This window comes from Hevea brasiliensis, chromosome 12, assembly GCF_030052815.1.
Source record: "Hevea brasiliensis isolate MT/VB/25A 57/8 chromosome 12, ASM3005281v1, whole genome shotgun sequence".
Classification (NCBI taxonomy): Eukaryota; Viridiplantae; Streptophyta; class Magnoliopsida; order Malpighiales; family Euphorbiaceae; genus Hevea; species Hevea brasiliensis.
Window position 1 is genome coordinate 7,092,632 of NC_079504.1, and position 13,294 is coordinate 7,105,925.

Below are 13,294 nucleotides of genomic sequence, written 5' to 3' on the forward strand. Positions count from 1 at the left end.
ATTATATGGGATGTTCTTGTTCCCAACTCACAAGGGATAGAAGAGGGAGAAGATCTGTGCCAGTGTACTGTCATAACTCATAAGCGTTATATCTTAATCTTCATTAATAATTACAAATGACCCATACTTTAAGAATAAGAAGAAAATATTGCATTTAGGTTATAAATCAATTCATGCTGAATCGAAGGCCCCGTCTATTGTGAAAAAAGTGAAGTTGATTTTTATGGTAATCTCTAACTAGAAAAGAAGACCTACTCTCAAGTTTCAACCGAGATTGCAATTTAAAAAAAAAAAAAAAAAAAGAGATCCTTCTCTTCATTCCCATCTTATAATTTTAAAATGATTGTAATGCTAACATAAGCTAGTAAAAGGTGAACTTGGTCAGTTATATCAACCATTTAATGAATCGTGTTATGGTCCTTGATTCATAGATGATTGCAAAGAAAGATCAAAAGATCATAACTGGGCATTGGAAAGTAAAATATCATCCACCATAAGCAAAATAAAGAATTGGAACATCAAATACTGCTAATCAGCTTTCCAGGTTTAGTTTATATTCTTCAGAACATGCATAAGAGTGGTGAGTTGAACCAGCTAAAAAAACCCTTTCCGTCAGATCACAAGATTAAGACAAAACATCACCTATCAAACACTAACTACAAGATGGATAAAAGGATTTCATCACAATCAACTTCAAGCACCCAATGCAGCCCCATAGCTCCTGCGGCATGCTTGCAACATATCCATGTAGAACTGGCACTTGCTGATGTCACTTCCATAGTTGTTCAAGCACTGCAAATTAAAAGAAGCAGAAATGAGTATGTTCAAGAACTGCAACATGAACATTAAAAAGTCGATGTATAGTCTAGCCATTAGTATCATCATCATCATATGCAAGAATCAACATCCTCTACCATTAGAACCTGATAGCTGGATTAAACCAAAACATTAACAATTAGGATGCCTGCAATATCTAACCAGAAGCAGAGATGGAAGAGGGCTATGAAGAACCAGTATAACTTAAGGAAAAATAACAAAGGAAATTACTACAAAAGTGTGCAAATATAACTTAAAAAGGATTGAAACATACATCTTGTAAGGCCTTGGATTGGCCACCACACACATCACCATAATTGTTTGTGTTCTGCACTGGAGTAGCTGCAGTTTCATGATGGACAACTCGTGGGCCCAGGACAGCATCCACAGCCCTGTGAGCCACGGCACCCCCAGTACCGAAAGCCAAGCCTGATTGTTAACCAAAGTGCCAAACAAACTTTAGTAAATTGCCTTAACAAAGATAATGGTTTACAAGTTCATCTGACATAAACGGACGAAGAAATCAACCCACCATCAACAACAGCAGCACCAAAACCTCCCATCATGGATCCATTAGCACCATGTACAGGAGCCGGTGGTGGAGCTGGAGCAGCTACAGTAAACAACCCCATTTAGCCATAGCCATCAACATGAAAGATACAGGTAAGAAATAATTGACTACCACCACTTAAAATACCACAATCAGTATCATAAATAGTAAATCAAGCCATTTTAATTTTATTCCCACATAAATTTCCTTCACGACATTTTCATTACATATACATGACAATCATGTATCATGCATGACATTCACCGGGCTGGGGAGGGTTGGGTCGACGGGCAGTAGTAGGACGAGAACCTGAACTTCCTGCAAAAGTTAATATTGTTAAGCAACACAACGTGATAAAAATTATTAAACCAAGGGAGAAAAACCCAACATAAAAAATAAATAAACAAATAAAATTAAATAACAAATATTTGATGGGAGCACACACAAAATTTTTTTCTTCTGTAAAGAAAACTAACTTTTTTGAGGTCTAACAACAATTTCTTCTGATATATAGACGCCTCAAAATCTCAGTAGCATTCTCAAAATTCACCATTTCAAAAACACTGGCAGCTGATAAGCAATTTCAAATACAGTGTGATTCATTATTGGAAGAGTTTGGCAAAAGAATATCCCACACACAGATCGTGGTTCCTGAGACATCCCCTAAACTGATTACTAAATAAACGCCATACAATTCGTTTCACTAAAGATGAAAACTCAAATGTCGTCCATTTCCTACTCACTATAAGTTCAAAATCAGACGGCTCATGAACCCTTCAAATTTTTTATTAAACAAAAAAAAAAACTACGGGAAAACCAACAACATATCATCATACAAATAAATCGACAATCGTACACAATGATATTTACAATTATTCACGGACTATTTATCAAATGAAACATCAGTGATACTTCAATCTAAATTGTTGTGTTTCCGTACAAAAACCTAGAACAAAATTTCTGTTCCAAAGAAAATCATCAACCAAACTTTAGATCCAATATCTGATATAACACAAGAAGAAAAACTCGATCATGTTTGAACGGAAAATGAACGGAACCATATCACCTAATCAAAAACCAAAAAAACTAAAAAATAAACAACAAAGAAGCACTTGAAATGAGAATAAAGTAATTCCGGGAGATATTTGTATCAAATGCGTACCTCCGGAGCTCCGACTTCGGCGAGCCATCGTTATGAATCACACAGGAAAAGAAGAACGAGCAAAGAAACAGAGAAAGATTAAATATTTAAGGCTTTGCATAAAATGACAAGCTACGCTTTGCATAAAATGACAAGCTAAGGAAAAGCGTTTGTTAATAGGTATTTATAGAGTGCTGTGGGGCTACATTTTGCTTGGGGAATACGCCCCGCTTGAGAAGGATTGGATCACAGCCAATGCTTCGCGCGGGCTTGGCGTGTGACGTGTCCAAGCACATGCTTCCAGATTTTTCCTTATTTTTTTTATTAGAATTTTCAATTTTTATATATTTTGAGTACTCTATTCCTCCCATAAATATAAATTTATTTTTATTTTTATATAAATTAAAAATATATAATTAAAGTAATAAATTTTATTTAATTTTTTAACAATATATGTTGATACTGGGTATAAACAACTCAATAAATTATTATCTATTTAATTTCATCCGATTTATTATATTTAAATTGTTATATTAAATTTTTAGGATAATAATAAACCTTTAATCTTATTAATATTATTATTTTTTAAATAAAATAATTTATATTATTAAATTATCCTTAAAATTAATAGTCTTTATATTTTTAATACATATTAAATAATAATATATTAATAACTAAATTATTATTTTAAAAACAAAGATGATGTATAATTTTTAAAAAAAAAAAATCCATCTTTATATAATGAAGAGAATAATTTATAAATAATAATAAATTCCTAAATATTAGTCTTTTCTTTTAAATCTACAAGAATTATTTTATCCCTCACTTTATCTCACTAAAGGATTAAAATCGAAGAAAAAAACTAAAAAAACTTTTTTATTTTCAATAGAGATTTAAATAAATTTAAAATTAAGTTTTAAATTAAGATCAAATAAGTTTTTATTTAATAATTTTTTTATTTTTAATATTAAAAATTATTTATATTTTTAATTAAAAGAAAATGAAAATAAATTCAACAACATAATGAATAAAAGTTTTTTAATATCAAAATTATTATTATTATTATTTTATTATTTAAAAATAAAAAATAATATTTTTGGTTATAAAAATAATTTTTTTTAAATTAGTCATTTGAAAAGTACAAGCTATTTAGCCTTCAACTAAAAGTACATAAATTTATTTAATTTTTTTAATTAAAACTAGAGTTTATTTAAATTTATTTTTATATAAATTAAATTTATAGTAATTATGTTTTTTAAAATACATTTTATTAATAATAAGCTTAGATAATAAAAAGAAAATTTATTTTATATAAAAAAAATAAAAATCAAATATTATAAAATAAAATAATCCTAGAATCAGGGTTAAGGACGGTTTTATTCAGTAAGTGGATTACAGTAATCACTGCAGCCAAACATTCTCACTAATTTGAAAACCCATGTTAATTTGACCACACCACATGTTCAACGACTCTTCTTCCCCTCCACACCAGCTGTTCTATTGCCCTTCCTTCTCTGATAAAATGCTACTGTACAAAACGACGTCGTTGAATGCCCTTATCTCCCCTTACCCAACTCGGCTCCATAGCTACAACGTTAATGGTTCAATGTCCTTCCCAACAAAACCCAGTCTCCGTCTTTCACAATCACAGACCCCACTCTCTAGGAGGTCTCCTAAACTCACCCGGGGTGGTGATATTCGCATCAATCGCAACTCACACAAGACCCCCAATTTCACCGTTCGCGCGTCAAATGAAACCCCACCAGTACTGCACTTCACCTCCTCTAGCAATAACAGCAAACTGGTCCTTATTAGCTCTGCGATTACCGTAACATTAGCCGTTGCAAATCGGGTGCTCTACAAGCTCGCCCTTGTCCCTATGAAACAGTATCCTTTCTTCTTAGCCCAATTTACCACTTTCGGGTACGTTTTGTTTTGTTTTGTTTTGTTTTGTTTTTAATTTTTGGGTTTAATTTCCTAGTTTAATAGCATTAACAATGATAGTAATGTGAAACACAGGTACGTGATGATTTACTTTTCGATATTGTTTATGCGGTACCGTGCAGGAATTGTGACTGGTGAGATGATCGGTCTTCCAAAATCACGGTTTGTGGCAATTGGGATTTTAGAAGCACTTGGGGTAGCAACTGGAATGTCTGCTGCTGGTAATTTCGAATTTATACGCTCTTGTTTTGTTTAATCATTTGAAGTTTGGCAGTAAACAGAGCTGAAAAGAGAAAAGGGTAGCTGGCCCCAGTTAGTTTGGGAGCAAGGCTTAGGCTCAGTTTGTTTTGCTGAAAATATTTTCCTGGAAAAGTTTTCTAACATTTGGGCACTCAGAAAAAGGGTCAAAGTCCTAGTTAAAAGGAAAACTTTGAAAAGATGAAATAATTTTCTGGACTTTGACAATCTTGATAAAATATGAACACTTATACAATATTAGTTTAATATAGCAACCAAACAATGGAAAATATTTTTATAGCAAACATTTTCTTAGAAAACAATTTCCATGAAAAATATTTTAAGTATACAAGTTATTTTTCTGCAAAACAAACAGAGCCTTAGTTAAGTTGAGTACGCTTTATGTTATCTCAATGTCTAGTGACTGAAGACAATGTGACTCAAAAGTTTATGCAATTTTTCTTTTTTTCCGAAGTAGAAAAAGAGTAGGGAAGTGTTAAGAGTTGCAATATTTTCCTTTTTGTGTATGCTGATTTAACTTTTATTTGATGCTTATGTCTTTTTCAGCCATGCTTCCTGGACCTGCTATACCCATATTGAGTCAGGTGCCTCCCTACCTTCCCCCTTGTATGAAAAACTAATTTTTTGTTGCTGTTTCATCCACAGATTCTGGTATCTGTTTGGATGATAGAGTTGTTTTCTATTCATTTATGCACTTTTTTTAATACAAAGGAAGGTGATGGGGGACTTGAACTTGATCTTACTTGAGTTGAAAGATGCATCTAGCACCAAGCTAAGTTTTACTTGAGTTGAAAGATGCATCTATGACCAAGCTAAGATCGTGGGTGCCACATATGTCATTTCAAAGCCTGCATCTTATGTTCAACTGATGTCTTATTTCTTCTGAAACTTTTGTGCATCATATGGGATACTATCATAGTTTAAGGAAAAGGGGGGCAGGGGCAGTGTTGCAGTTGTTGAAATGGACAATGAATAAATTTCTAGGAAAATAAAAAAAAGAAACCTGTGATTTGGGCATGGGTGGCTATAATTGTCAATTTCCAATAATATTAAGTCTAACTGTTAACATTATTCTATAAATATATATACATATGTATGCATATACAATATCCACACATGCATTTATATTTTGCGAAAGAAGAAAGTTGTGTGGGAACATGTCGTATTTGGCTGCATTCATCTTGTTTAAGTTGCTTCTATGGTTCTTTAATCATCGTTTCATCATTTTTTTTCCCAGACATTTTTGGTTTGGCAACTAGCATTTTCTGCCCTTCTCTTGGGAAGAAGGTACTCATTTAAGCAAATAACTGGCTGCATGCTTGTAGCTTTTGGTGTAGTGGTGGCTGTTGCAAGGTATGTCAATCAGTTCTTATATACCAACGCTAAATCTTATTACAGCTCTTAGCATCTCAATTTCATCATTTTGTTTGTCTTTACTGATACTAAACCTAACATTGGCTGACAATAATCTCATTAGGTATTTCATCTGTCTCAACTTTAGAATTTTAGATATAGGTAAATCATATGCTAATGGATGTTGGGCCTTGGCCAAGATTCCTTGAGGCTTACTAACAAAATTTGTAAATAAGTTAATAGATCTAGAGCCTAGAGTGAATAAAGGCTTACTGGCGTGACCTAGCCTCCAAATTAAACTAAAAGTATGAAATCACAAAGACTAACATATTATCATTCTATTGGTCTGAGGTATAGACAATTATATGTTGTTGAAACTTGGTTAAAGTGAGTCTAAAACGGTGTTCTGCATGTTTCCTGCTTGGTGCTTGCAGCGGATCCAGTGCTGATCAGATGCTATCTGGATTTGAGTTCATCTGGCCGGCTGTAATGATAATATCAAGTGCTTTTCAAGCTGGTGCATCTATCATAAAGGTTACTGCTAACAGTAGTAATTGTTCTTTATTGTATGCTGTATACTCAAAATAAATAATTGCCTGTTTGTCTGTTAACAGGAATTTATATTTGTGGATGCTGCAAAACGCTTAAAGGTATGCCTTATTAACTACTGTCTTTCGGAAGTTGGCTGGCCTAATAACTTATTTTTATAGCTGGAATTTCTCAAAGTCCTTAGCTTGCTTCCATGCAGGGAAAGTCACTTGACATATTTGTTGTCAATTCTTTTGGTTCCGGATTTCAGGTAATTGGTGCATAACTTGCAGTAAAAGTTTAGGCTAGGTGTGCCAAAGTATATATTTCGAACACAAACCTGGACTAGTTAGAGATCTACATTCCATTGTATTTAGCTGTTGCACTATATCAGTTTTTAAATGTAAGACATCTTTTCCATTGTTTGATTAAAAATTTCCTTTGACTTGCAGGCTCTTTTTGTGCTCCTCCTCCTACCTTTATTGTCAAACTTAAAAGGCATACCCTTTGCTCAACTTCCTTCATATATGAAAAGTGGTGCTGGTTGCTTAGTGAATATTGGAAGAAATATACCAGGCAAGCTTTCATCTTTCGATAAATTTGCTGCTAGATGTTTTAACCTATCAGAAATTTAAGCTTCAATGTATGGTGTATGATACATATTCCATGAGTAAGCTATGTGAAAGATTAGAAGAGAGATTTACCCTCTTTAACACAAAAAGTACGTCTTCTGGAAAATTCCATAATTCTTGAGTTATGCCGTTTTACTGCTGTGGTACTATGGTTGATATTAGCGGCGATTGGGGACCGGTCTCCATAATTCTAAGACTTGACTCATATTATGGATCTTGTATTTCGACTTGCCATAATGGTGATTTGATCTTGTTCCTTGATGAAGAGGCACGTTGCAAAGTTTGTCAATCTCAAGTTACACTAATCACTTGGTGCTTGTTGCAGGCTGCAATGGCGCTCCATTGCTTCCACTGCTTTACGTAACTATGAATATGGCTTTCAACGTATCATTGCTCAATCTGGTGAAAATTTCTTCTGCAGTTGTTGCCTCTCTTGCTGTAATGTTGTCAGGTGCTCTCTCTCTCTCCTGTGCACACTCAACACAACACAAACACAATATGTGATTATTTTTGTTTGCCTATTCATATGAGCTGCATGTAACCTTCTAGCTAATTGGTCTTTTTGTTTGCTTTGCAGTGCCAATATCAATTTATGTGTTATCTCTTCCATTGCCATATCTTCCTGAGGGTGCAAGTTTGAGCCCATTTTTTCTGCTCGGTAGCACGATCCTTGTCTTGGGTCTTGTTCTGTACAATGTAGCACGGCCTGTTAAGCAGGCTTCAAATTAACATAAAATACAACTTCTTTTCAAGGTTTATGTTTAATGTCATTTATAAATATCTTATTTCATTCTTTCTGGGATCTTGAGCAACTGGTCTTTTTTTTTTCTCCTGGCAATATGGTTTCTCCTGTACGACAGTATGAGATCTCATACTGCAAATTAATCTTGTTCACAGTTCTTTTGATCTTTCAAAATGATTTTGTTTTTGGTTTGTTTTAATGACTTTACCTATATCTTTTAGTGTAGTTTTCAAGAATATACTAGAAGATGAAGCATAAGCCAGTGTTGAATGAACAGTTATATGAGTAGTGGTTCCATTTTTCTTTTGCCACTTGTACTGTTTTCATGTGTTAGGAGAATCCTTAAAACATGGTTGTTGGTCGAATATTGCTTTAGTAGGGGTAGTTAAATTGCTCGACTTGGTGGTGAGGGGGTATCGCCATGAAGTCTAAGCCTGTACTGCCGAGGCTGCTTTATGAAATGTTTGGTAAAGGGTATCACAGCCAACACCTTGGCCTTGATGGTAGATTTAAAAGATGGTAATTTTTTTTGAACTCGAACCGATCTATTCTCAATTCCATTCAATTTATTCTAATTTTGCTCTGATCTCGATATTGTATGGGACGAAGACAAAAACAAGGTCTTTCTACCTTGAATTGCCATAATCTACCTTAATAATATGTTATTATTTTTCATTAAAAAATAATTTATTTTTATGTATTTAGATATTATAATTTTAAATATATATATAGCTTCAGATCCAAACCCAATCTAATATAAGGTAGAAACAAAGGGAGCGCCCTCCACCCGCCCTTATCCACTCATTGTCACTCCTATCATATATTGCTCAAGGATAATCTCAATTTTAAAAAATTATTATTATTAATATTAATTATTTCTGAAAGTGAATAAAAATTAACATTTAGAATTCATCAACCTTGCGTAAAAATTAAGAAAACATATTTTTTCTAATTTGAGCTATTGCTTTCTTTTTCTCTTTCTTTTTTCTTAATCATTTGGCAATGGCTGCAGTTTATAATTGTACATTGGATGGACAGCATCGATATAAATGTTGAAAGATGTTCACTCAAACACGCGAAAGAATCAATCAAAATTTATAGTTTAATTAACTACAGATTTATTTAGTCATCAACTCTAAAAAAATATGGTTTTATAATAGTTTAGCTTGTTATTCTTTACCGAATGGAGCATTACTAGACATTTTCCACTGTGCAAAGTTCTGTCAGGTAACCCGGACCTTCTCTTCCTAACAAAGTTCAAATAACAATAGCGCAACTTTGAGAAATAAATTATTTTTTAAAAAAAAAAAAAAAAAAAAAAGCCAAAGAACATCATATCGCAAGAGGGCCAGCATTATAAACACATGTAAATAAATTCAATTCAAAGATGACACATAACGCAATAAACGCATTCCCGCAGCCAAAGAACTCCAGAGAATACTCCACTACATGATTTGGCAAAAGATTGCATACGAGGACCCAATAATTGTTCAGTACATGTCATGTCCTTTGAACCTCGAATTACTTCCTCTATTGAACAGCTCGAAAATATCACTGAAATGCAACTTCTGGTTTCATCCACTTGCACATCCAAGGATTTCAATTCTTGTCCTTAATATCGCCTCTGCAAATAACCAAAAAGGTCAACCCCCAGTCCATACAAATTTTGTATATCTAGTTCTCCTTGCATGATGTCAAACAACAAATAAAAATGCAAGTATACAGCCATGTAGCCTGGGAGATCTTAAATTTAATGGTTTCTCTAACTGGAATCATAACATCCAAAGATCACTTATTTGTAGGGGCTTTTGGCATCAAGTTCTTCACATCAAACAATGAGGAACCAACATAAGAAAATGTGGCCTCCCTCATTCTAACAAATAAATGCAAAGCTAAAATCCTGCTATAGATTTAAAATTCCAAGCTTTGAATAGCCTAGCAGAGATTGGTATGATACCAATGTGGGACAGAAGTTCTTCAATCCAAGATAGTTAACAGATAAAGGAAACAACCACATGACATTTCAAAATATTCAAAATGGCATACCTTCCGTTTTTTCAGTCTTCCAGTTGCACTGCTACCATTGTTGAAGTTTTTTGTTTGATCACCAGTATCACCTTCCAAGGGTAAGGTTTTAATTTCATCAAAGAAACCATCAGTCAAAGCAAGCAATCTGGGACAAACAAATGAAAGATGGTCAAGGAAAAAAGGTCATATATCACCAATAACGATGTTTTATCAGATGGATCAATGAATTTTACATATCAAAACATAAAAAAATAAACCTCCAAAAATAATAAAATAATGTTGATTTGAACCATGCATACCCATCTCTTGATTTCTTTAAATGCTTCTCCTTCTTCTTCTCCATCTTTGTAACAGGAGCACGTGTAAAGAGCTCCTCTTCTCGTTGGGCACGTTCTTCCCATTGCTGCTGATATCTAATAAATTCCCTACTCTCATTTCCAACATTTTCTCTAACCTGTGGTTTACCATCAATCACAAAGAATCAATCAAACCTGCGCATGAAGTCCCCAAGGCTAAACAAGACTGAAGATCAGTGCACAACTAACCTCTTCAGGTCTTCCCTCCAAATCATCTATCAAGTCTTTCATATAGCCCTCCTTAGCTCGTCGCTGAGTCTCTTTCTCCCTTCTCAAGGCATTTCTTTCCTGTTTTGACATCTTATCCTCCTCCATGAGAGTGGGAGCAATTTTTGGTGGTCGATACACAGCATTACCATCCTAGAATACACAAACATGGGTGCTTCAGATTTTTTTTTCCAGTAACTATTGATTGGCATAATGACTGAGACTCACCTCAGCCATCATATCAGATCTGCTGACCAACATTTCTGGGTTTGGATGATATTTCAACAAATCCTCCGATTTCTCAGTTGCCTCTGATTCCTTTTCCTTCAGATTTAGTTGCTCCGCTGCACGCCCAATATCCCTGGTGAGCTTTTGAACTTGGTATTCCATTTTTTGGTCAATTGGCCGAATCTGCTTTTAAACATTCAGTTAGAACAACAACCCTTTATTAGGTAGATAAACATGCATTAAGACAGACAGATTCCCAGACCTTCTCCAAAAACAACCGAATCTCTATAAGGCTCTGAACTACAGGATGTTTCTCAATTGACAAGCCTTTTGCCTTGCGAAGCGAATAATATACAAGTGATTGGCAATAGTTTAGGAGCAGCAAATGTTTAGCCTCAAGATAGCTTATTCCGCCTGCTGTTGGAAAGTCATTTGCTTTCACCTATTATACAATAAAAAGAAGAATATTCACTGAAAAGGCTCTTCAGATGATCAAGCATTCAACCGTAGATATTTACAAAATTTCCTTGCAACACCGCCGCCCCCCCCCCCCCCCCCCCCCCCCCTTCTCAATGGGAGAAGCCCTTGAAAAAATTGAAATAACTAGCAGCATTCAAAAGCAAGAATCTACACAACACTTAAATATTAGAAGAAAGGGTTCCTCACCTTAGCAGTTAAAGCCTGCACCTTACTTGTCACTGTATCCAACACTCCTTTCATTTCTTTCAGCAGTGCAGCTAATTGAGGAGCCTCCCTAATCAAAACAAAAATAAGAGCAATAGGTTAAAACCCTAAATGCTAACACTAAAATACAAAGAAAAATACAAAAAAGGCGCATGTACAAACTCACTTCTTTATGCTTCGATCAAGGTCCAAATTCTTAGTCTCCTCCATCATTTTCTTAGTTAATCACCAACACCAATACTGCATTCAATCAACTATATAGCCTGCAAAACAGAGGTAATAGCTTGTGGTACTCACCACCAAGAAAATTAAGAGAAGCAAAATACGAACTAAGGTTTAGAGTGTTCAGTATTTGTTAGTTATTATAGGGATGGCAACAAGTAAGGTAGCTGCAAATTTTAAAGTATCTGAACCGGAACCCAAACCCGAACCCGTAAAATATATGAGTTATCCAAACCCATCCCAAACCTGAATAAAATATATTTGAATCCATCCCAAATCTGATAACTAATACATAAAACATGACAAAAATATTATCGCAATACATGCCAAAAAAAAACAAATTAAATCACAAATTATAAAAACAACAAGTTCAGAAATACAACACATCTAAAACAACTCATAGAAACACATGGAAGGCATGATGAAAATTCCTTCAATACCTTCAAAATTAAATTATATAAAAAGAATTAGAGTATTATACTTTATAAAAGCTAATAAAAGCATTTACTAGGCCAAATATTCAGGAAAAAATCTACATGTAAAATATATAATCATTAACCACAATGTTATAGACATTCAAACTACAAATAAACATTCAAAATAACTCTAGATAGACATTCTCAGCAGCCTTTACTAGGCCAAATCTTCAGGATATAACTCTAGATAAACAATCAGAAATAACTTTAAATAAACATGAAACTATGCAGATGCTGTAATACGTAGGGAAATAACTGTAAATAAACATTCAAAATAACAGCAGGCATGAATGTTCAGCACCTTTAGTAGAAAAATTGCAACTCTGAGAAGACGTCCCAAATATTCCTCTCCTTAAGACCTGGAAAAAAGGCCACAAAATAAAAGTTAATGATAAATTCATAGTTTCCCACTGAAAAAAAGTGAATAATCAAACAAGTGTTAACTAAATCAAACAGTAGAGTCATGTTGATTTGAGTAAGCAATCGACCATTAAGATCCAGCATTTCTTAAACTTTCCCGGTAACCGAACAGAGTGCAAATGATCAAATACCACAGAGGAGGGGGCGAAGAGATAGAGGTTTTAGTAAAGAGAATAGAGAAATGCATTAAGAGAGTAACCTACCTCAGAAGAAGATACAGTACGTCTCAGAGAAGAAACGTTTGAACAAGTTCATGTGCGTTGGGCGGCGTAAGAGAGCACCTGTTGGTGTGCCGACCAGATTGAGGGCTTGTTGGTTCAGAGAAACTCGAACAGGACACGGGCTTTGGTAATTTGTGAATGCCAAGTGCGGAGGGCATCTCAAACGACGTAGTTTTTGAGGTAAAATATATACAAAATGCTATTTTAATGATAAAAACCTTCTCAAATCTCAAACGACGTAGCTTTAGGTTTACGATATAAAAAGTTTCTAAATCCCCCTTTTTACATTAATATGGTTTAATTTATTTTAATTTTTTAAAAAATTAAATTTTAAGGTATTTTTAATTAAATAAATATTATTAGCAAATATTATATTATAATTTAACATATATAGTTGATCTATTGTGAAACGATTGTGGAGTTTTTTTTTTTAAATGATTACTGAACTTAAAGAACTAATTAAAATTTCTCTGCTATTAGAAAATATA

The 13,294-nt window shown here is 33.9% G+C and overlaps 3 protein-coding genes across 6 annotated transcripts; 1 reads left to right on the forward strand and 2 right to left on the reverse strand.

Moving 5' to 3' along the window:
* Nucleotides 1-506: 506 nt before the first annotated feature.
* LOC110636859 (uncharacterized) lies at nt 507-2,684 on the reverse strand. Of its 2 annotated transcripts, XM_021786716.2 has the most exons (5): nt 2,529-2,684; nt 1,631-1,684; nt 1,349-1,429; nt 1,091-1,245; nt 507-792 (listed from the first exon to the last, which is right to left on the reverse strand). In XM_021786716.2, exons 1-5 carry the CDS (start codon nt 2,554-2,556, stop codon nt 694-696), a joined length of 417 nt encoding a protein of 138 aa, XP_021642408.2. In that variant the 5' UTR covers nt 2,557-2,684; the 3' UTR covers nt 507-693. The 2 variants fall into 2 exon arrangements, with proteins under 2 accessions (XP_021642408.2, XP_021642409.2); XM_021786717.2 differs by lacking the exon at nt 1,349-1,429.
* Nucleotides 2,685-3,983: 1,299 nt separating this feature from the next.
* LOC110636861 (protein CLT2, chloroplastic) lies at nt 3,984-8,015 on the forward strand. Of its 3 annotated transcripts, none has more exons than XM_021786719.2 (10): nt 3,984-4,430; nt 4,527-4,672; nt 5,256-5,293; nt 5,947-6,062; nt 6,497-6,596; nt 6,677-6,712; nt 6,811-6,861; nt 7,043-7,166; nt 7,548-7,673; nt 7,800-8,015. In XM_021786719.2, the coding sequence occupies exons 1-10, from the start codon at nt 4,030-4,032 to the stop codon at nt 7,949-7,951; spliced, it is 1,290 nt and encodes a 429-aa protein (XP_021642411.2). In that variant the 5' UTR covers nt 3,984-4,029; the 3' UTR covers nt 7,952-8,015. The 3 variants fall into 3 exon arrangements, with proteins under 3 accessions (XP_021642411.2, XP_021642412.2, XP_021642413.2); XM_021786721.2 differs by having other exon boundaries at nt 4,285-4,430; nt 4,574-4,672; XM_021786720.2 differs by lacking the exons at nt 6,677-6,712; nt 6,811-6,861.
* Nucleotides 8,016-9,299: 1,284 nt separating this feature from the next.
* On the reverse strand, nt 9,300-12,954 carry LOC110636862 (uncharacterized). Its single transcript, XM_021786722.2, has 10 exons — nt 12,789-12,954; nt 12,467-12,524; nt 11,634-11,730; nt 11,450-11,537; nt 11,046-11,225; nt 10,784-10,966; nt 10,538-10,708; nt 10,292-10,446; nt 10,011-10,137; nt 9,300-9,588 (listed from the first exon to the last, which is right to left on the reverse strand). Exons 3-10 carry the CDS (start codon nt 11,678-11,680, stop codon nt 9,577-9,579), a joined length of 963 nt encoding a protein of 320 aa, XP_021642414.1. The 5' UTR covers nt 11,681-11,730; nt 12,467-12,524; nt 12,789-12,954; the 3' UTR covers nt 9,300-9,576.
* Between the last annotated feature and the right edge of the window lie 340 nt (nt 12,955-13,294).

Excerpts from the sequence above, each read along its gene's own strand:
- LOC110636859 (XM_021786716.2), bottom strand. The coding sequence starts at position 2,556 with ATGGCTCGCCGAAGTCGGAGCTCCGGAG. Across the intron at positions 1,685-2,528 it reads CCGAAGTCGGAGCTCCGGAG|GAAGTTCAGGTTCTCGTCCT; the intron begins GTACGCATTTGA and ends TAACTTTTGCAG. Across the intron at positions 793-1,090 it reads AATCCAAGGCCTTACAAGAT|TGCTTGAACAACTATGGAAG; the intron begins GTATGTTTCAAT and ends TTTAATTTGCAG.
- LOC110636861 (XM_021786719.2), top strand. The coding sequence starts at position 4,030 with ATGCTACTGTACAAAACGACGTCGTTGAATGCCCTTATCTCCCCTTAC. Across the intron at positions 5,294-5,946 it reads CTATACCCATATTGAGTCAG|ACATTTTTGGTTTGGCAACT; the intron begins GTGCCTCCCTAC and ends TTTTTTTCCCAG. Across the intron at positions 6,713-6,810 it reads ATGCTGCAAAACGCTTAAAG|GGAAAGTCACTTGACATATT; the intron begins GTATGCCTTATT and ends GCTTCCATGCAG.
- LOC110636862 (XM_021786722.2), bottom strand. The coding sequence starts at position 11,680 with ATGATGGAGGAGACTAAGAATTTGGACCTTGATCGAAGCATAAAGAA. Across the intron at positions 10,709-10,783 it reads GATCTGATATGATGGCTGAG|GATGGTAATGCTGTGTATCG; the intron begins GTGAGTCTCAGT and ends TGTGTATTCTAG. Across the intron at positions 10,447-10,537 it reads TGGAGGGAAGACCTGAAGAG|GTTAGAGAAAATGTTGGAAA; the intron begins GTTAGTTGTGCA and ends GGTAAACCACAG.